Here is a 23,684-nt window from a genome sequence, read left to right on the forward strand (position 1 = left end):
TGAAGTGGTAGAAACCCTTTAAGCAGAAACCACAACACAGATGTGAACAGGGCTCTGGAAAATAATGTTGAGGACCTGTCCACAGGATAGGTCATCAATATCACATCAGCGGGGGTCTGAGTCCAAGTACCCCTGCCAGTCGGCTGTCTTAGGAATGCGGTGGGCTCTTACCAAGCTGAGCACTTTACATTGTATAGCGGATGTGCTTGATATTGAAGCTCGGCCCCATTCACTTGAATAAGGCTGAGCTGAAAATCGACCACGCGACCAATGTACGCTGACGTCACATGGCCTGGAAAGAGCGCCTGGCCTCTTCTAATAGCTGATCGGTGAGGGTCCCGGGTGTCTGATCCCGCTGATCTGATATCCAGAGGATAGTTCATCAATATTACTCCAGAGTAACCCCATTAAGTTTGGCATCTCATTATTTTTAAAGGTTCATTTACTTTGTAAAGATCTATTTTTCTTCTATCCATCAGATTTACGTAAAAAGTTCCACAGTGCCTTCCGAAATATGGAGTCTGTTGAAATGACAACCATTTCACTGAAACGCCACCTCACATCTGAGGACCTCACCACAGATGAAACCAAGAAGCAAAGACTTTCAGACATTGATTTTACTGCTGAATCTGATGGCACGCTTCAGGGAACTGTTCTCAAAACCAAAAAAGCCATAGAAACAGAAATTATTGCTGAAGCTGAACTCTCAAAAGCAGAGGAGGATGATGGGAGTGAAGGAGAAGATGAACTCTTGGTGGGGGAGCCTGGTGATGGGGACCCTGAAAGCTTTGCCGACATGATGAAATATGGGTTGACTGAACTTGACGTTGGGATCACCAAATTTGTCAGTTCTCATGAAGGCTTCTCTGGAATCCTGAAGGAAAGGTAATATCATTGCTTCACCGTATGTCCATTGGGGCTTTGTCACTTTTGGAACTTGAAATATATTAATGGTCTATTCTTGGATAGGCCATCGATATTCTTCAGGATATGCCATCAATATTTGATCAGCGGGGGTCCTACACCTCTGCCTCCCAGCTTTTCCCGAGCATTGTGGCCCCAGAACTACAGCTCTGCCCATTGTGTAGGGGATGGAGCTGGTTAATGCAGTGCTGCAGTCATTTATTTCAGTGGGAGCAGCGCTGCAGTAACAAGCTTTGTCCTATACAAAATGAGCAGAGCTGTGTAGTTTTGGTGCTTGGGATTACTGGATGTGTGGGGTGTTGGACCCCCCCCCCTACCGATTAGCTATTGAAGACCCATCCTGAGGCTAGGCCATCAATATTAAAATCCTGGAATACCCCTTAGGTTTTGTTGACATGTAGTATCAATTGGTAACATTTGTGTACAATATAGTAGAAACTTTTTTAAACTTCTTTTCAGCTACTCTTAGGCTGAGTTCACACGGGCGAGATTTCCGCGCGGGTGCAATGCGGTAGGTGAACGTATTGCACCCGCACTGAATCCTGACCCATTCATTTCTATGGGGCTGTGCACATGAGCGATTTTTTTCACGCATCACTTCTGCAATGCTTTAAAATCGCAGCATGCTCTATATTCTGCGTTTGTAACGCAGGACAGGCCCCATAGAAATGAATGGGGCTGAGTGAAAATCGCAAGCATCCGCAAGCAAGTGCGGATGCGGTGCGATTTTCACTCATGGTTGCTAGGTGACAGTCTATTCACTGTATTATTTTCCCTTATAACATGGTTATAAGGGAAAATAATAGCATTCTGAATACAGAATGCTTAGTACAAGGTCAATTGAGGGTTAAAAAAAAATAAAAGAAATTAACTCGCCTTGTCCTCTTCATCGCGCAGTTCCCGGTCTCTTCTGATGAGCTGTCGGCTAAAGGACCTTTGGTGACGTCAGATCACATGCTCCAATCACATGGTACATCACAACGGTGATGTACCATGTGATTGGAGCATGTGATCTGACGTCACCAAAGGTCCTTTAGCCGACAGCTCATCAGAAGAGACCGGGAACTGCGCGATGAAGAGGACAAGGCGAGTTAATTTCTTTTATTTTTTTTAACCCTCAATTGACCTTGTACTAAGCATTCTGTATTCAGAATGCTATTATTTTCCCTTATAACCATGTTATAAGGGAAAATAATACAATCTACACTACAACTAACCCAAACCTGAACTTCTGTGAAGAAGTTCGGGTCTGGGTACCACAGTCGGTTTTTATCACGCGAGTGCAAAACACATTGCACCCGCGTGATAAAAACTGAACATCGGAACGCAATCGCAGTCAAAACTGACTGCAATTGCGTACCTAATCGCGCGGGTTTGCCGCAATACACCGGGACGCATCCGGACCTAATCCGGACACGCCCGTGTGAACCCAGCCTTATACTGCCAGCTATGTGATCGTGCCTCTACTTGTCCAAAAGTGAGCTTAAAGGGACACTAAACTCAGAATCCAAACAAAAGAACAGCCAACAAGCTGGAACATAATCTCCTTATGTGTCTGTATTTGCTCTTGTGTCATCAGATATCACAGTTGCAGACAATAGAAAAAAAAATGGAAAAGCAGCACGTTGTTCTCTCAGGCTGCAGCCATGACTTCTCCCCCCCACTTTGATGCTAGTGAATGTGAACCAGGACATTTAGGAGGATGAGGCTGGGTTTAGTCTGCGTAATTTTTGTCTGCACAGTGAGCATGGCCATTTTGTTGGATGGTTGCCAAAAGTAAAAAATAAATTTGGTAACAGTGCCAATCAGGGCTGAGGAGTCGGAGGCAATGTTGGGTACCTGGAGTCGGCAAAAAATTTACTCCGACTCCTACTAGATTTTAATTGGAATAAAAATTAAACAAAAGCAAGTTTAAATGTCCCAATTCACAAAAAGTTATAATTAATTACCGTATTTTTCGTCCTATAAGACGCACCAAGGTTTTTGAGGAGGAAAATAAGAAAAAAAATATTTAGAACCAAAAGGTGTGCTTTTGGTGGGTTTTGAACTAATGGTGGTCTGTGGGTGGCACTGTTATGTGGGCATCTGTGGGTGGCACTGTTATGCGGGCATCTGTGGATGACACATATATAGCATCTTATCTTATGTGTCATCCACAGATCCCCCCCCCCCATAACAGTGTCCCTGTGTAGTGAATGGGGGCCGGCATCTGTTTCTGTAATGGCAGCGGGGCCCGGTGCCTGCTTCATTCATAAAGTGGGCGGAGAAGGCGCGTAACGTAGTGAGCTACGCTACGAGCGCCCGCCCAGCCTCCTAACTGCCAAGACATTTTTAAGATGATTGGAATATTTTAACAAGAGAAATAATAATATTAATTATACCACCACTCCGGATATGTGTGCAGTGGTATCTGGTTACACCCAAATATAACAGATTCATTTTGTAAACTGGGATTCATAAAACGTAACATTTACTAAGTCATTTAAAATAGTGATTCACACTGGGTGAGAGACGACAATAACAACAAAATACCTCCACTATATCAAATCATGTACTAATGAATGAAAAAAAGGGTGGATCTTACCCCGTCTTAGCAGGATCCACAAACCGTAGAGGAAGGTCCTGGCAGTTGTTAATACCTGGGACCAGTGTGACTAAGGTGCTTGTGTCGTAGTTGGCACCAAATCCGCTCCTAATACACCCTATTATGGATTTCCTACCTTCCTAGGGGTAAGGGGCTGTCCTTATAGCCTGCCTAGCACACATGGAGCACCCGCCCCGACAGGGGCGACCCCACACCGAACCTTTCCCTCAGTATGGGTCTAGTGTTCTATATAGCCCTAATTACAACGCCCTACATGCCATATTTCTGTCTTTCTTTCCAGACATCATCAAGGGACTTCGCACATGTATTCAAGGGCAACTAAAAATCAAAATCACAAACATACACTAAGTACAGGTCACATATATTTCTGATTGCCGCATATAAAGTAGCTTATCAAACAGACTCAGTGTACTTACTAGAGATCAAGGTGGTTTTAGCCTCGTATCTTCACTCAGGTTAGTGGGTAGTTCTTATCCTTACTGTAACATGGGAAGTGTCCCATGTCAGTCAGTGTCTCACCACAAATGGCAGTGATTTGGGTGAGCACTCAATAGTTGTGAGTGTACGCCCCCCATGATTACTTGCCTCACCTGTCTGTATCCATCAGGGTGCATGTTACTACATGTGGAACCCACGCCGCTCGCATGAGTTCCACCGGACCGGAAGCTGGAATCACATGGTGCGGGCTAACCGGAAGTGAGGTCAGGGCTTGCGTCTGAGCGTTGCTAGTTGCATAGCAACCTCTAGGCTCATACCCGCACAGCCCGATCGCCAGGCAAATGATGACTTGCCTGCTCTTTATGTATGCACAATCGCATTCAGGATTTAAAGTTGGCAGGACAGCCGAACCCACGCCACGATACTCAAGATACCAGCTAACAGCTGGACCATGGAAACAAATATATTTACTGGAATGCATAGTGTGACATCTTTTATCCAGTTACCCCAATCATTATTCTAGCCAAATCAGCCATCAAATCCCACATGCTCATCATTTGAGATGAGAACATGTGAGATCTAAGGGAGACTTAGCCAGACTACACCCCTCCTAGTCCTCCTTTTACTGCGACTATACTCCTAAAAAGCAGCAGTAATTCTGTTGTTCATTTAGACCGGATGGATGGACCGTTTTGAGATAGAAGATCCATTTCGCCTCACATTGAAGGATCCTCTTGTCAAAATCGCCCCGTCTCATTCCTGGCTTAATTTGTTCAATCCCCATAAAGGAAAGGCAATCCAGCCTACCATCATGTTCGGTATTCACATGTCGTGCCACCGATGTGTCTCTGCCATTCCTTATATCACTCAAATGTTCTCCTATCCTTCTCCTCAATTCCTTATCTGTCTTACCAACATATTCTTTCCCACATTCACATGTGATTTTTGTAGACTAATCCCATGCTTCTGCAGTTAATGTCCTTAACTACGTAAATTTTCCCGGTATTGTTGCTCCTAAATGACTTTGCAGATTTGCCTTTCAGGATCCTGGGAAAGCGGGGTTTACACCATATGAAACTGTAATAGAGATTGCAGAATACTAAATCTACCAAGATAAATTCCGGTCCTGACTCCTGAATAGTGCCACAGCTAGGCAGATTTGTATTTTCCAGCTGGGAAAGCTGGGTTACTTACAGAATATAATAGTAACAGTCTCTAGATAGTGTGTAGAGTGCCACAAGACTTGTTAGCTTCCAACACTGATGAATGTCATATTTACCTAGGCAGACAGTGAGAAATCCATCCTGCTTGTATAGGCCAACTTGACATTCAGGTACCTGGGAGAGCTGGGTAGCACTTCTGTATAGTCAGTGCCCTGGTACTGTATGGTATGCCTGTAATATACATGGGGAGGTTTTGCAGTTTCCACCTCTTTCACAGTACTCTGACTTTTCATTGAAGTAAAAGGTATGTTAAGCTGCTCCCATTCCTGTTTTGTCTGTGAGCTTTCGCTAATGCACAATGCTAGTCCCCAGCCGAAGATGGAGGGGCTGGGGGGAAGGGGGCACTTTTCTGATCTGTAGCTGCTTGCAGGTATCCATGCAGAAAGAGCTAAAGACAAGCTTTCCTTAGAAGGTTATTGCCAGTGTTTTTCCATTTCATCCACCATGACTGCCCACAATGAGATTGACCCTTGACCTCTGTAGGGGCAGGAACACATAGAGAGTTTAAATTCCCCCCCATCCCTCCACCTCCTCAGTGCTTTCCTGCCCCTACAGGGGCCAACATGTGGAGAGAGCCCTCCTACTAGGGGGGGTAGTAATCTTATTCTTTTACAGGAATCTCCTGCTGTCCTCCCGCGGCATGGGCTAAGGCTGGACAGCTTGGAGCAACAAGGAACCCTCGTCTCGGCTTATGCTGAGGCCTGCGGTCCTTCCTTCATCTGGGAAGCAGTCTGGAGTGTCGGCTTCACGAGGTGTCTCGCGCACTGCACTTGGCGATCCTCCTTCTCTGCAGCATGTGACCGGCTGGGAGAGTAGGTGCGGCGCATTAGGAGGCGGGCCGTGCGGCGCACATACCTTTCAAGAGGCTGGTGCGGCGCAGGCACACGCCATCAGCCTGGGGCACAGCTGGATGACAGGCAGACGCCGGGGTAGGATTCAAAAGAATCGCAGTTTCAGTCAGCCCTCGCCTGCAAGCACCGTGATGTCTGAAGCACCTACAGGAAGGCTCTGATCCTTCGGCCATCAGTACCGTGAGTCCCTTCCGGGGAATTTTTCATTTTTAAAATTTGGGTGCTAATTACAGTATATCTGATTGCTTCCTCACTTCCAGGGCAGCAAAGAGTCTAAAACTAAAGTAAAACTCTTAAAATGCAGTGCGTGCTCCAAAAAGCTCCCCGAAAATTACAGGAAAAGGCTGTGCAGAGCCTGCACGGCAGAAATATGGAAAGAAGAGCAACCAGATATTCTTTCAGAAATGAAAACCTTCATTGTGGATGAGATCAAATCTTCTTTGGCCACTATGTCAGCTCCTGCCAGCAACCCCAACCCTCCTAAGAAACGCAAACTATCTGTTATCTCCTCCTCTGATGCCGAGGATGTAGAAGAAGCCTCCGTCACATCTAGACAAATACCTAATGAGGATCCCTTGTCAGAAGGGGAAATTATGGAGGAAGATAAAAAATATTTTTTCTTCTCAGATGAAATGGAGGAATTACTAAGAGCTGTCAGGTCCACAATGGGAATTGAGGACACCCCTAAGCCCCATACTGTTCAAGCCGAAATGTTCAGGGGTCTTAGGTAAAAAACTTCCATTGTTTTTCCCATAAACAAAAACATACAGGAAATGATCCTGGAGGAGTGGTCGGATCCAGAGAAGAGGCTAGGGGTCCCCAAAGAGTTTAGGAATAGACTCTGCTTTGACCCAGCGGAATGTAAATCATATAATGAGACCCCTAAGGTGGACATACAGATAGCCAAGGTGGTAAAGAAAACCGCTCTACCCTTTGAGGACTCATCTCAGTTGGGTGATCCAATGGATAGAAAAGTGGACGGGCTCCTAAAAAGATCCTGGGAGTCAGCAATGTTCGGAGTTAAGACAAATATTGCAGCAACATCCGTAGCCAGGGCCATGTATATATGGCTAGGTGAACTAGACAAACGCCTAAAAAACAAAACTTCCAGAGAAGAGATCAGGGATTCTATCCCACTCCTTCGATCCGCCACAGCATTTTTAGCAGATGCTTCTGCGGAATCCATCCGTTTTTCTGCCAAAGACGCAGCTCTCTCTAATGCAGCCCGGCGGGCACTATGGATGAAAGCCTGGTCAGGGGACAAAGCATCCAAAGCTAAACTCTGCTCTATCCCATTTTCAGGGGAATTTGTTTTCGGTCCCACTCTAGATAAAATTCTAGAAGGAGCAGCGGATAAAAAGAAAGGGTTCCCGGAAGACAGGGAAACTAAAAAAAAAAAGCCCTTTCGTCAGTTTCAACCCCAGCAAAGATCTTACAGGGGTAAAAGAAAAACCGGCAGATGGAGCTACCCTAAAGGGGGCAGAGAGAGAGGCTTCATCCTCAATCCCCAAAACAGACAGAATAAACAACAATGACGCCAAAGTTTGGGGCAGACTGATAGGGTTTTTATCTTCATGGGAACAAATCACCTCAAATCCCTGGGTTCTAAACGTAATCTCCCAGGGCTACAAGATAGAATTCACATCAGTCCCCCCAAGAAGGTTCTGTATCTCGGCCCAGAACAGAACTTCCAAAAATATGGCAGGGCATCCGAGACCTTATAGATCTAGGTGTAATTCAAAAGGTCCCAGTATTAGAAGAGAGGAGAGGATTCTATTCCAACCTCTTTCTAGTAAAGAAACCAGACCAGTCCCTTCGAACCATAATAAACTTAAAGCCTTTAAACAGATCCATTCTTTACAGGAAGATCAGGATGGAAACCATCCTATCCACAATTCCTCTGATCCAGAAAGGGGCGTTTGTTATCGATTGACCTCAAAGACGCTTATTACCATATTCCTATTCATCATCTCTATCAGAAGTACTTACGGTTTGCAATAAAAGGGATGGACGGTTTGATCCACCATTTTCAATATGTCGCCCTTCCTTTCGGCATCTCCTCGGCACCCAGAATTTTTACAAAAATCGTGGTAGAGATGGTGGCCTTTCTTCGCCGGGAGGGTATAACAATTATCCCATACCTCGACGATTTCCTAATTCTGGGCAGAACAGAAGTAGAAAATCTATCTGCAACTCAAAAGATTTTCAGAAATTCTAAGGAGTCTTGGTTGGATCATAAACATAAAGAAATCCAGTCTTATTCAAACCAGAAGAATAAGATTTCTAGGTGTAGAATTGGACTCAAACTTGTTAAAAACCTTTCTTACTCAGGACAAAACAGCAGCGCTGATAGAGAAGGTCAGAATGTTTCAGAGTTCTCACAGATTCTCCATCAGAAGGGCCATGAGTCTACTAGGAAGCCTAACCGCCTGCATACCCTCGGTTCCCTGGTGCCAGAGCCACACAAGGGTAATCCAAAGTTGGATTCTAAGAGTATAGGAAGGAAAAAAGGTAAACTTGGACAGAAATATATGGATTCCACAGTCCGTGAAGACGGATCTCGATTGGTGGAGCCAAAATAGGAGACAATCTACTGCAAGGTACTTGGCCAGAAGATGGAAAAAGATCATCCAATTACAGAGAACTGTACACTGTCCTTGAGGCAATAACAGAAGGGGGAAGACCTATTAAAAGGACAACACTTAAAGATACTGTCCGACAATACCACAACGGTGGCATACTTGCGGCATCAAGGAGGGACAAGGTCACGCCTACTGGGAGCAGTGGCAAAAAGAATCTTCTCCTGGGCAGAAGAGAACACCTTGTCGCTCTCCGCAGTCCATTTAAAAGGATGCGAAAACACAGTGGCAGATTACCTGAGGAGAGAAAGAATAGATCCAGGAGAATGGTCCCTGAACAGAAAAATCTTCCAGAGGATTTGGGAAAGATGGGGTCAGCCAGAAATAAACTTGTTCGCTTCCAGAAGAAGTGCTCAGGTAGAATGCTTTTGCTCCCTAAATCTAGAAGACGGACCGTGGGCAATAGACGCTCTGTCAATACAATGGAAATGGAAACTAGCATATGCTTTTCCCCTAATACCTCTGATAGCTCGAGTCATACAGAAGTTCCTAGGAGAACCAACCACTCTCATCCTGATAGCCCCCCATATGGCCAAAGAGGAGTTCGTTTTCTACTCTGAAACAACTGTCGCTGTAAGATCCTTGGGAGATTCCCTTTCAGGGAAACATGCTAGTCCAGGGCCCTCTTCTACATCCCGACCCAAGAATATTCAGACTGGCAGTCTGGATCCTGAGAGCGAAAACTTAAGGAGTAAGGGCCTTTCAGATAGTGATTCTCACACTCAGGGCCAGTAGGAAAAAAGTGACATCCTCCATCTACCTAAAGATCTGGAAAAAATACTGCTCTTGGTTAGGGGTTGATCACCCGGACACCTCCTCTCCTCCCATCAATAAAATTCTAGACTTCCTTCAGAATGGCTTTGAATTAGGATTGAGACCTAGTACTTTGAAAGTACAAATATTGGCACCTTCTACGACTGCAGTTTAGCCAATCGCAGATGGATCAGGAGATTCATTAGAGCAGCAACCAGACTAAGACCCACTCTAAAATCTAGAGCTCCAACTTGGGACTTAAACATCGTCCTACAAGGTTTAAAAAAACCTCCCTTCGTACCACTATCAGATATTTCTTTAAAGCACCATTCCCTAAAAGCTGCTTTCTTGATGGCAATAACATCAGACAGACGTATTGGAGAACTTCAGGCCCTTTCTTGCAAGGAACCATATCTCCAAATCAGCGAAGATCACATTCGTCTAACGCTCGACCCAGGTTTCCTCCCTAAACTAGTCTCCTCCTTCCACCGGGACCAGGAAATCTTCCTACCCTCTATCACTGGGTCCGAAATTGCAGGGTCAAATGATAAAATGCATCTATTAGACGTTAGAAATACAGTCATTCAATACCTCGAGTCTACCAAAGCATTTAGGACAGATAATAATCTCCTAATACAATTCTCAGGAAGAAATAAGGGGAAAAAGTTAGCTAAATCCCCCATAGCTAGATGGATCAGATCCACCATTAAGTGTTGCTATGTGATACAGGGCAAACCCAGTCCTGGTACCATTAAAGCCCATTCCACTAGGGCCACTGCCTCCTTTTGGGCTGAGAAGGGAGGTGTCTCGCTTGACCAGATTTATAGGGCTGCAACCTGGTCAAGCGCAAATACCTTTTGTAAGACACTATCATCTTAATCTTCCGGACTCGAATGAAGCTCTTTTTGGCCGGAGGGTTTTACAGGCGATATCCCCACCCACTTGGGCCGTCATGGTGGATGAAATGGAAAAACCGCAATTAGACTTACCAGTAAATCCGTTTCCTTGAATCCACCATGACGGCCCGTACTATTCCCATCCCTAAAAAAAAAAAAAAATTATAATTTTTTATATATATATATATATATATATATATATATATATATATATATATATATATATACACACATAGAGGTGTGTGTGTGTGTGTGTATAAGTTATCACACGGAGGAAAAAATATATGCTAAAGGGTATGAATTAATATCCTTTTAATTTTGTTCCACCTTTTGGGTAATTTGTAAAGCACTGAGGAGGTGGAGGGGTGGGGGGAATTTAAACTCTGTGTTCCTGCCCCTACAGAGGTCAAGGGTCAATCTCTTTGTGGGCCGTCATGGTGGATTCAAGGAAACTGAATTACCGGTAAGTCCAATTGCGTTTTTTCTTGTTTTTCAGGGTTTAGTGGCCCTCTAAAATTTCTTTATATCACGCACCGATATAATTGCTCAACTGTTAAAGGGGTTATCCCAATTTTCAGCCAGGCTGAAAATGGGGATATATCTGGCTTCAGCTCTGAACTCTGACAACCCCTTTAATCGGAATCCTGCTTTTTGGTCTTTATTAGTCAATCAACACAAAAGGGTTGTTGCATTTTAATTGCTCAAGGGAATTAGGGAGACCCTAACTGAAATGCAGGTCCAGTCATTTTCTTGAAATCATTTTGAGGAGCATGAGCCAAGTGCTGGAGGCCTGAAGATCAGCTATCAATATCAAAATCCCATAGAGACCCCTTTAAGTTGAGAGTTGTCCTGTTTACTGTCAGCATTTGTGCCATAGATGGAGATACTATTTAAGCAGAGAAAATAAGAATAGTCGTATGATTTTAAAAACAAAAGAAAAAAAATTCATATTCATCCTTATGCTTATATATTATTAAATTTCTGTTTTTAGATATTCCGATTTTGTTGTACATGAAATCGGAAAAGATGGAAAGATCACTTACTTGAATGATTTATCTGTTCCAGCAGATGATGAGGTAAATCTCAATATTTTTATGTTTGCTTAATTTTATTTTTTGTCTTTTTCTTAGTAAATTGATATTCCTTCTCTTTATAGGATCCACCAGAAGACATTTATTCAGTCTTATCAGAGGATGAAAAGAAGCGTTTGGAAGACCTTCAGCTCTTTAGAAATAAAGAATCCAATGTATCTATAGAGGTAATGTTGTCACTATGAGTCTACCGTGGCCTTGCTGTGGGTTTAACTGACCCGAACCCAATGCAACATAGACCTATGTGCTGTGCTGTGTAAATTCTGAAACTAGGAACAGGTTGTAAACTGAATATCAGGGATCTGAAGATAATTGAAGGAATGAGAATTGCAGACTAAGGGCGCAATATACGGGCACCGGCCATTTGTGTACCGCATCACGGATGTGGGCCTATACTCTTGAATGGGTCTGGAAGCTGCGGAGCGGAATGGAGACGTGGGGTTTCTCTTCGTGCCTATGCACCGGGGAGGAAAAGAATGTTAGTTTTTTTGGGGGGGGTTTTTGGGCGTTGTGGACGGATCATGAACCCATTCAAGTTGAATGGGTCTGGATCCGTCTGCGGCAGCCGCCTGGATGGTGTCCGTGCATTAGGGACAGCAAATTGCTGTGTGCATGAGACCTAAAAGGAAACTCCATTTAAGAAGTGGATCATATAAGTTTGGAGCATCTTAATTGGCTAATGCAACTGTTGGCTCAAGTTATACAAATTATTCCTATCCTGATAGAAGTAAATCGGAAGAAAAATTATTTTCACGTTTACTATTAAGTGCGGTTGCTGCGTGCATCAGCATGAGACTAATGTTCATTTCACTGCTACAGTCATTGATGTGCAGAAATAAACTCAACTCACTATATTGATTTTCTGTTGCACAGCTTCAGCATTTGCATGGCTATGTAAGATAACACTAGCTTAAAGGGGTTATTCACTCTTGGATAACCTCACCTACAATGCCTGGACCCGTCATATTGACATCACTTGCCTGGTTTCCGATGCCAGTTTCCTCCTGAATCGCTCTACGCTATCTTCGCATTTCCCCTGCCTGCAGAAATCCGCATTCGTTGACAAAAGGGGTGCATTAAGTGCCGGGCTGCGGCAGTGACCTAGCGCCCTTGCGTAACGTATGACGTCTCAGAGAGGGTAGCATAGGTGCAGATGATGGGTTCCTTTTTACCAGAGAAAAAGTGATTTAAAGGGATCCAGCAATGGTGCGCTTCCAAGCCAATACTCCACATGACCAAATGTAGATAAATGGATATCTATTTGTATCTGATGTCTAAGAGACAACGCGTTTCGGGATTAAACGCCCATCATCGGGTCAAATAGACGTGTAAAACAAACACAATACAGAGGATGTATATTCACACAAGTGCAGGATTTGCTGCCCACAAAAGGTTCAAAGTGCAACTCCATCCCACCACTTGTTCTGATTCAAGCATATCTCAGGCCCCAAATGGTACATAATTGTTAAAAGATCACTCCTGTGTACCTATACGTATCAGATTCTGTGTTGGCTAAAACTCATCTAAATCAATGTCACAGGTCATGACGGAAATACTTCTGTTGTACATTGGCGGCCCATGTCCATCGCTGCCCTGCTACTTCTATTGGGAACTTTATTAATCAAACTACTACTATGCCCCCATATTTGCCATCACCAGCACTCCCCTTATCTTCTTGCTCTGTCCAGTTGCACAGTTGCTTCTAATTGTTAATCAGCTTCTTCTCTATATGCTGGACTATCCTCTCACTAGTTGCTGCAGCTTAGGTTCCTAGTTTACCAGCAAAGGTGTGCTATTCAGATTGTTTCCATGGGTACCACACTTCGTGGGTCAGCTGCCAACTACATAGAACTGTTCCAAGAGATAGTGGTCTGGTGAGTCCCCTGCAACGAAGGCCAGATCCATGTATATCTGGATGTATTTGCCCACCGTACCAACCATTTCCAAGATCTTATGCTATAATTATTCCTCCTAATAATTCAGTGGTCTATTGATTACAACTGGGGGCACGTCTCCCACATCTTCTCAAAAAGCTCATAATCTTGGAGACATCTCACTCCACTACCTCTCAGTGCTACCAACTTAGAGTGCATCCTCCAAGCCTAATCAGGAAAATGTCAGTTCAAAACACACTCCCTGGGTAAACTATGTTCAAAACACAGTTAGAAAGACACATGATGTAATCTGTAGTGAAGGTAATCTTCTTACCAGTGACTGTATTTGTGAGTTATAACCTCCCTTCTGATCCTCAGCCGTGTCATGTGACAAACACTTTGACTCTCCAAATAACACAGCATCTTATGTGTGTGGACAGGATGCCAGTTTCTCTAAGAATTCCTATGGGAGTCTCAATGTCAGTCTCATAGGAATCAGTAGAGAAGTAACTGACTTCCTGTCCTGTTGGAGATCAGATTGTTGTCTCATAAGGGAGGGAACTGGTAACAAGATTATTCAATACGGTTTACATTATGTACCTTTCTGACAGGTTAGAGAATAAACACGTTTGTGGTTGTACTACTTTTAAGGGGGTTGTCTCATCTGAGACATTGGTGATGTATTGCTAGAATATTTTCTTTGTCAGGTTCATGAAACTCACACCTATCTCCAGAATGGGCATCCTAAAGTGAGCGGTGAGCAGCCGTGCAAGTGCGCCTGCTACCCATTCTTTTCCATGGAGTTCTGAAAGTAGCTGGCTCGAGTACTGGCTCGACTATTTCCAGCAGTCCCATAGAAGTTTATGGAGTGGTGGCCACTCTTGCGCGGTGGGCTGTCTATGAATTTCCATGGAACTTCCAAAAATAGCCAAGTGCGTTGCTCAGCTTTCTTTCCAGAACTCCTATAGAAATGAATGGAGGGCATTCCACGAATGTGCAGTGTGCTCTCCTATATTTTTTTTCGGGGGCCCATTTTAGATATGCGTGGGTAACACCTCCGAGACCTACACATCTGTATAATCTGAAAGTTCAAGATGACACAGCCGCTTTAATTTATAAAGCGGAATCTGCTCAATATAATATATATATATATATATATATATATATATATATATATATATATATATATATATATATATATATATATATATATATATCTCTCTCTATCTATATATCTATCTGGAATCGTACTGACCAGCAGAATAAAGTTGCTGCCTTTTTCTTTACCCTGCTTCCCAAAAAGCAAAGTAAGTTCTCAAGAAGTTTATTTGTACCCCAAGATAGAATCTATGATAACAGTAAATTAACCCTGAAAAAATATGTCCTCACAAAACATATGGCTGTCCGAAAGCAACATGGTGCCCCGTAAACCAATCCATCAGAATCTGCGCTGCAAATGCCAAAAGGTGGTCTTTCCCTTCTGAACCCTGCAATGTACCCAAACAGTACCCAAACAGTCTGCCTAACAATTTGACATGTGCTGTGTCTCAGATGGCACAGGATATTGGGCACTGAAATGCCATATCTATTGAAAACTTGCCATTTTTATTTTGCTCATTTATTTCAGCAAAATTCCTGGAGCATCAAAATGCTTACTCCACCCCTTGATAAATAACCTAAGGGGTGTAGTTTCCAAAATTCGGTTCCCCCTTGAGTACAGGTAAAGTAGCACCCAAAAACCATTCCAGCTAAATCCTTGCACCAAAAGCTAAATGGTGCTCCTTCCCTTCTGAGCCCTACCATGTGCCTATACAGCAGCTAACATCCACATTTATGACATTTCCATACCCTGTAGAACCTGCTTGTGAATTCAAGTAGTGCGATGTGAATCTCATCAGTGGAAAAATAGCAATTTTACAGTCTGCTGACTTTAATTTCTGCAAAATATCTGTGACATCAAAATGCTCACTCCACCCCATAATGCCTTGAGAGTTTCCACAATGGGAGTACTTCTCTCTAGTTTTAGCACAAGTGGTGTAAATCTCTACATTGGACCTCAAATGTGCATGGTGCTCTTTTACTCACGAGCCACATGTAGGGTGGGTAGGGATCAACCGATTATCTGTTTTACCGATATCGGCCAATATTCAGGATTTTGAACGTTATCGGCATCTATTTTGCCGATATACCGATAACGTATTGGGAACAAGGATCGCTCTACTGACAGCGCTCTCCATGTTCCCTCAGCAGCACACTGCGCCACCAATGAAGATAACTCTCTCCATTCAAATTCAACAGGAGGCGGGAGCTGGCTGCAGAATCACATAGCCGACTCCCGACCTCTATGACAAGTAGCTGCGATCTGCGGTAGTTAACCCCTCAGGTGCCGCACCTGAGGTGTTAACTGCCGCGGATCGCAGCTACCGCTCATAGAGGTCGGGAGGTGACTATGTGATTCTGCAGACAGCTCCCGCCTCCTGTACTTGAATTAATGAGTTATCTTTATTGGTGGCGCAGTGCGCACCCCCCCATCCCAGACCCCAGTATTAATAATTGGTGGCGCAGTCACCCAAGCCCCCAGTATTAATCATTGATCGCATTGGCCACAGGGTCCCTCTCCCCTCCTCCTCACTGGCAGTTCTGATCAGAGCCCCAGCAGTGTAATGGCTGCCATGGTAACATCCCTGATGCTGTGTGCACAGAGCAGCAGGGGCAGTGTGAGGTCCTATTCACCCTGATAGAGATCAATATCGGTCAATCCCTAGTGCTGGGTTTTGCGGTGCGCAAATTGCGGATCTTCAAAACACTGATGCCGCCCGTGGTCCTTCCACAATTTGCATAACGGAACGGGCGCCCATAATAGAAATGCCCCAATTTTTTTATTTTTTTGGCGGGGCCACTGAACGGCACAACGGATGTGGACAGCACACAGAGTGCTGTCTGCATTTTTTTGCGGACCAAAACATCGTTCATGTGCATGAGACCTAATAATAAGAGAGTTGACTTTTCCCGCTGCCACACAATGGGCACAACATTGGGGACTGAAATGGCAAAGTAATAGTAACATGGGAAATAAAGACTAACACTAGTATTTTACAGCAACCGGAATTATTTCTGTTATGAGCTGTGACATAGCTAAAACTCGTATCTAAAGCAAACACAGAATCTGATATGTACAAGTATACAAGGGTGATTTTTTTTTTTTTTGGATTTTTTTTTTTTCTTTACATTCTACATTTTCTTTTCATTACAATTAGAGACGTGTTGGATGGAGTTGCACTTTGACCCTTTTGTGGACTGCAGCTCTCCCCCGTGTGTGTGTGTGTGTGTATATATGTTCAGCTGTATTGTTTGTTTTATATGTACATTTGACCTGATTGAGGTTTTAACCCCAAAACACGTTGTCTGTTGGACTTTCTGTGGCATCAAATAAAGATGGATGTCCTTTTATCTACATTGGATCATATGGGGTATTGGTTTGAAAGCGCACAGGTTTTTTGTTTTTGTGTTTTTCACTTTTTCTCTGGGTTCAGATGGTGGATTTCTGGTAACTGTATCCTTGAGCCCTGAGGGCTAGTCAAATATGCCTTACTTGTGTTGCACACAACCACCTCAGGTGAGCACCTTTCATCTTGGAAATAGGGGGTCATATCGCCTTTTTTTTAAATTTATTTTTCATTTTTTTAATAATCTTTATTAGCAAAATTTCCACAGAAAACAAAGTTTTCAAACAGGAGAATCAAAAGTATTTCAATTAATTCAAACCCTTAAACCATCCTTAACCCAACCTATTTGCAATGTGTCTCTTGGGGTACGGGACTTGCTTTGAAGAGGAGCAGAGTTAAAGGAGTTATCAAATACACCTATGGTACCTAGTCCTCCCAGGTTGACCATATGCTCTTCCATTTTTCCCCAATAGCTCTTTGTTTTATATAGGGTTTTTTCATACCCTTTAACTTTTTTCACCAAGCTCACCCACGCAGTTAAGTTTGGGGAGTTTCGTGAGAACCATACTCTTGCAATCAGAAGACGAGCCAAAAACAATATTCATTATGGAGGTATCATTTAATATGCAAAGTTGTGGAGACATTGGGATCCGTATCCCTAATTTCTGTAGTATATATTCAGAAATTAAATTCCAATAAACACCTATCTCTGAACAAGACCAAAACATATGCCAATTAGAATTGTCCTTCAACCCACATTTAGTCAACCAAATCGGCGTGATTTATGTTCTGTGTTTAATATTAAATTGGACTACTACGTGATTAAAGTTATGAGATTACGAATTTTAAGTTTCCAAATATATTTTCCTAGTCTAGTGTAGCAGGAAGTCAGCCTCCCAGTCTTTTTGGCCAGGGGAGACAAAGCTCCAAAACAGCGACTTACTTAATATTCTATAAAAATAAGAAATCTTCACAATACCACATGACCTACTCATCATATCATCTTCAATTAGTGTACATGAATCAATTATTAATCTTGGTTTATCCTTAAAGGATAACTGTCGCACTTAGACCCTAATTTCAATTTTCATATATGAAGTTACTAATAACATTATATTCCAGAATCAGTTATTATTATTATTTATTATTTAAGCGCCATTCATTCCATAGCGCTGTACATATGATAAGCGGTGCACATACATAACAGACAATTGCACTAATCATAAACAAGATGAGTTACAAACTGGTACAGAAGGAGAGGGCCCTGCCCGTGAGGGCTTACAATCTACATGGTATGGGAGAAGGACACAGTAGGTGCGGGTTAAGTTGGTCATGGCGGTATAGAGGCAGCAGGGTCATTGGTTGTAGGCTTGTCTGAAGAGGTGGGTTTTCAGGTTTCTTTTGAAGGATTCCACTGTAGGTGAGAGTCTGATATGTTGGGGTAGCGAGTTCCAGAGTATGGGGGATGCACGGGAGAAATCTTGGAGTCGATTGTAGGAAGAGGCGATAAGAGGAGAGGAGAGAAGGAGGTCTTGTGAGGATCGGAGAGTGCGTGTGGGGATGTATCGGGAAAGTAGCTCAGAGATGTAGGGAGGGGACAGGTTATGGACGGCCTTGTATGTGTTTGTCAGTACTTTGAAGTGGATTCGTTGGGCAATGTGGAGCCAGTGAAGGGATTGGCAGAGGGGAGAGGCAGAGGAGTAATAAGGTGAGAGGTGGATTAGTCGGGCAGCAGAGTTGAGGATAGATTGGAGGGGTGCGAGGGTGCTAGATGGAAGGCCACAGAGGAGAATGTTGCAGTAGTCTAGGCGGGAGATAATGAGGGCATGTACGAGCATTTTCGCAGATTCGAAGTTAAGGAAAGCACGTATGCGGGAGATGTTTTTTGAGTTTGAGGCGGCAGGTGATGGAAAGGGCTTGGATGTGCGGTCGGAAGGAAAGGGCAGAATCTAAGGTCACTCCAAGGCAGCGGGCTTTGTTGACTGGGGATAATGTGCAGCCATTGATCGTAATAGATAGGTCTGTTGGGGGGGGGGGGGGGGGGTTGAACAAGATGGGGAAAAGATTATGAATTCTGTCTTATCCATGTTAAGTTTAAGAAAGCCAGAGGCGAAGAAGGATGATATAGAAGATAGACATTGTGGGATTCTTGATAGTAAGGTGGTGATGTCTGGACCAGAGAGGTAGATTTGTGTGTCATCAGTATAGGAGTGATACTGAAAGCCATGGGACTCTATGAGCTGTCCCAGGCCAAAAGTGTAGATTGAGAAGAGCAGGGGTCCTAGGACAGAGCCTTGCGGGACACCAACAGAGAGGGCATGAGACGAGGAGGTGGTGTGGGAGTGGGAGATGCTAAATGTCCGGTCAGTGAGGTATGATGTGATCCAGGAGAGAGCCAGGTCAGTGATGCCAAGAGATGAGAGTTTGCAACAGAAGGGAGTGGTCAACAGTGTCGAAGGCAGAGGACAGGTCAAGGAGAAGGAGGACAGAGTATTGTTTCTTGGTTTTGGCTGTCAGTAGGTCATTGGTGACTTTGGTAAGGGCAGTCTCGGTCGAGTGGTGGGTTCGGAAGCCGGATTGTAGGTGGTCAAAGAGGGAGCAGGAGTAGAGGTGGGAGGACAGTTCTGAATGGACATGTTGTTCAAGTAGCTTTGAGGCATACGGAAGAAGTGATATGGGGCGATAACTGGACAAGGAAGATGGGTCAAGTGAAGGCTTTTTGAGGATGGGTGTAATGGTAGCATGTTTAAAAGCAGAGGGGAAGACACCAGAGTTTAGTGATAGATTTAAGAGATGAGTTAGGGCTGGGATAAACACTGCGGTGAGGTTAGGGATGAGGTGGGATGGGATCGGGTCAAGTGCACAGGCGGTGAGATGTGATCTGGAGAGTAGAGTGAAGAGTTTTTCTTCTGTAATGGTGGAGAAGCGGGTTTTGGGGGGAGAGGACCGAGCAGTTGTGTAGAGGGTCTGTGGGGACTATGTAGTAAAGCTTTCTCTGATGTGGACTATCTTTTGTTTGAAATATTTGGCAAAGTCCTCAGCTGAGAAGAGAGGAGAGGGTGGGGGCGCTGGGGGGCGGAGAAGGGAGTTAAACGTGCTAAAAAGTTGTTTAGGGCTGTGTGACAAGGAAGATATCAGAGATGAGAAGTAGGCCTGTTTTGCATCAGCGAGTGAGGATTTGAATATGAGAAGGGATTGCTTGTATGCGGTGAAATGATTTATAGAAGGGGATTTTTTTCCATCGCCGCTCAGCAGCCCTGGAAGCTTGTCTGAGTTTCTTGGTCAGGTTGGTGTGCCAGGGTTGTCTGTTGATTTTCCGGATTTTGTTATGTGTGAGGGGGGCAACAGTGTCCAGAGCTGTACTTATTGTGGTGTTATATAGGGTGGTAGCAGCTTCTGGGTCTTGGAGGCAACAGATGGTAGAGAGTGGGAGAAGAGAGTCAGAAAGCAAGCGAAAGTTGAGATGTTTAAGGTTCCTGCGGGGGTGTGCTGGTGTGTGGACCGGGGGGGCTACAGAAGACCTTAGACCCTAATTTCAATTTTCATATATGTAGTTACTAATAACATGATATTCCAGAATCAGTTACTATTAGACTGACTCACCCCATATTTAATAAGATTCAGCCCTTAGCAACCAGTCTGCATAAAACTATTTCACTATTCAGTTAAGATGGCCGCCACTGCCCTCACCCTGAGGCTAATCCCGCCTGCCCTCACTAGCCAGTAACAATAGCCCCCCAAAAGTGTCAGTAACCAGAGACCTCCCCCTAAAGGGTTAATCTCCTGCAGCACAAAGGGGTCCTCTTACCACATGTTGCTTCATTTATACACTGAGCAGATGACAGATCTCCCTTCCCTGGTCTGCGCTGCTTCAACTCTGCATTGTCCCAGTCTGCTGAGGGAGCGTCTGCCAAGCGCAGGGACAGGAAGAAGTGCACACAGCCCAGGCACTTATCAGCTGCTGGGGAGGACCTGGCTTTAATCATTTACTTACAGTCCCTGGCTTTTAAGCACAGGTAAAAGTAGGCAGTACAGGGAAAAAAAATGTGGAATTAAGGGGGTAATTGAATACACAGTGAAAAGTTTAAATAGGGCCACCAAGGAGATATTAATCACCACAATCCAATACTCCCCCCTCCCCCCCCCCCAAAAAAAAATATGACAGTTATACTTTAACATTTGACAGTGCTGATCTTAATTGAAAATACTTAAACCTTCCATGTTCCCTTTTTGTACTATCAAAGATAAAGGGAGAAAATATAAATGTTTTTTTTTCTTTCTAAAAGTGAACCCCAGAAATTTCTAGTAGTTCCTTCAAGTGATAGTTGTACCAGAGGGGAGTGCACAGTAAAGACCCCCTAAAGAGGACCTTTTACTGATTATGACAATGTGAACTAACTATACAGACATGGAGAGCGGCGCCCGGGGATCTCACTGCACTTATTATCCCTGGGCGCCGCTCCGTTCTCCCGGTATGCCCTCCGGTATCTTCACTCACTAAGTTATAGTAGGCGGAGATTTCAGTCACTAAGTTATGGTAGGTGGAGTCTGCCCTTGTTCTGCTGTAGCACTGGCCAATCGCATTGCAGAGCTCACAGCCTGGGAGAAAATAACCTCCCAGGCTGTGAGCTCTGCGCTGCGATTGGCCAGCGCTACAGCAGAACAAGGGCAGACTCCGCCTACCATAACTTTGTGACCGAAGATACCGGAGGGCATAGCAGGAGAACGGAGCGCCGCCCGGGGATAATAGTAAGTGCAGTGAGATCTCCGGGCGCCGCTCTCCATGTCTGTATAGTTAGTTCACATTGTCATAATCGGTGAAAGGTCCTCTTTAATCCCCAACCATTTTCTAATCGTGTCTCAGGCTTTAGAGAAAAGTGTTCTACTAATCCTATAGTTATAATCTCCCGTAGTCAACTGTCCGGATTCCAATAAGGTAAATATATTATCGTATAATGAGGGGTTTACTAGGGTCTTGCAAAGAGAATTTTTTTCCCACTCATTCCACAACCACAATTGTGCATCGATGAAATATCCCTTGAAATATGGGAGGTTTAATCCTCCCAACTCCAATAGTTTAAAAAGATACTTTAACCTTACTCGCTTCCTTCCCCAGAGTAAATCCTTAATAAGTCTCTCCATCAATCTAAAAAGCTTATCTTCGATCCAGATAGGTGAGTTTTGAATGACATGTAGGAATTGGGGTAAGATTACCATTTTAACTAGGGAAGTTCTATCGGCTCTAGATATGGGAAGTCTGTTTCAGACCGCAATCTTAGCGCTAATTTTAGTAATTACAGGGGAGATATTTAACTGCGTGTACTCTTCTATTTTAGGGGAGATCTTCACACCCAAATACACAATAGATTCAGAAACGGTAATCATACTTAGACCCCTGAGCAGAACTATCAAATGTATCTAGTAACATCAAAGTAGTTTTTTCCCAGTTAATATCAAATCCAGAAACCTTCGCAAATGTATTGATTACCTGAATAATTCTTGGAAGAGTCTTATTAGTATGTTCTATAAAGAATAGTACATCATCCTCATATAGAGAAATACGATCCTCTACTCCTGTAACCCCGAATCCTTTGATTAAGTTGTCTTGCCTCACACTAGCGGCCAAGGGTTCAATGTATATATCAAATAGGAGTGGGGAAAGAGGGCATCCCTGATGGGTACCTCTGGACAGTGTAAAAGTTGAGGTTAGACTACCGTTTAATATTTAGTCTTGCCACAGGGCAATCGTATAAAAGCCTAATCATAACAGTAAACTGTTCTCCAAAGCCTATCCTTGCCATAGTTCTCTACAAAAAGTCCCATTTCACACTGTCCAAGGCCTTCATTGCATCCAACGACAGATGGAGCGGGACCCCTCGCCCACTACCTGCATATTAGCAAACAGTCTATGAAGATAATGATGAGTGCCCTTGTTTGGAATAAAGCAGTTTTGATGAGGATGGACAATTGTGGCTATGACTCTAGAAAGTAGCGAGCACTTTTGCTATTAGTTTTATATCTGTATTTAGAAGGGATATTGGTCTGTAGTACTCCATCTCTAAGGTTTTTTTTCCCTTTTTTAGGGATTAGTATAATAACTGCCTCTGTCATTGATTCAGGAAGTTTACCGTCCCTACAAGATTCAATGAAGACTTGAAGTAAACGTGCCAAGATAAGTTCCCCATATTCCCTATACAGCTCATATGGAAAACCATCCAAACCTGGAGAGGAATTCCTTAAACTTGCCCTAAGTGCCTCTTCTAGCTCCTGGAGAGAGATCTCTCTCTCAAGTGCCTCCCTTTGATCCTCCAAGACCGTAGGGAGACTAATAGAGTCCAAGTATGCGTTGGTTCTTTCTCTCACAATGGTGTTTTTGCATTGATAGAGCTCTGAAAAAAATCTGGCTTGTGAATAATTAGACCCTGTGGGGTCTGAATCCTTGATATTTCTTTTTTGGGGTCCTGGTTAGATATTACACTTGCTATTAATTTGTCTGTTCTCCCTACTTCGGAGAAATAATTTTGCCCACTAAAAAAGAGGGTCTGTTTTGGGATATTTTTTTCCAGGTTCTCTTTAATTCACCTTAGCCCTTCTTTACTATTGGAAGCTTAGTTCCACTTTCCAGTGGTTGCACTGATTTTTCTGTCCAATTATATTTTCAGGTTGTTGATGACAGCAAACAAAAGAGGACAATTATTCATCAGGCTGTAAAAGGCTTATTCCCTGGACTGGAAACCAAAACGGAGGATCGAGATGGAAAGAAATATATTGTAGCCTACCATGCAGCTGGCAAAAAGGCTTTATCAAGTAAGATCATATCTCCATGAGACATTTCAATAGTCCCTCCCTTCCATACATCACCCAGAGAATGCATGACCTTATCATTCCTTTACTGTGTGAAATGTCAAACAGTATGCTGGTGCTGGATTCTGGAGGTTTAAAAT

At 43.7% G+C, this 23,684-nt stretch overlaps 1 protein-coding gene across 4 annotated transcripts in view; it reads left to right on the forward strand.

Annotated features, from left to right (window-relative positions):
- The window catches only part of PUS7 (pseudouridine synthase 7), a 73,493-nt gene that overhangs the window by 5,238 nt on the left and 44,571 nt on the right, over positions 1–23,684 (forward strand). For all 4 annotated transcript variants that reach the window (XM_044280175.1, XM_044280174.1, XM_044280176.1 and 1 more), the window contains 4 exons: positions 480–885; positions 11,321–11,405; positions 11,486–11,587; positions 23,403–23,547. In XM_044280175.1, the coding sequence (XP_044136110.1) occupies positions 480–885; positions 11,321–11,405; positions 11,486–11,587; positions 23,403–23,547 (738 nt within the window). The remainder of the gene's footprint in view (positions 1–479; positions 886–11,320; positions 11,406–11,485; positions 11,588–23,402; positions 23,548–23,684) is intronic.

The sequence above is a fragment of the Bufo gargarizans genome, chromosome 2 (genome assembly GCF_014858855.1).
Source record: "Bufo gargarizans isolate SCDJY-AF-19 chromosome 2, ASM1485885v1, whole genome shotgun sequence".
In the NCBI taxonomy this organism is placed as follows: Eukaryota; Metazoa; Chordata; class Amphibia; order Anura; family Bufonidae; genus Bufo; species Bufo gargarizans.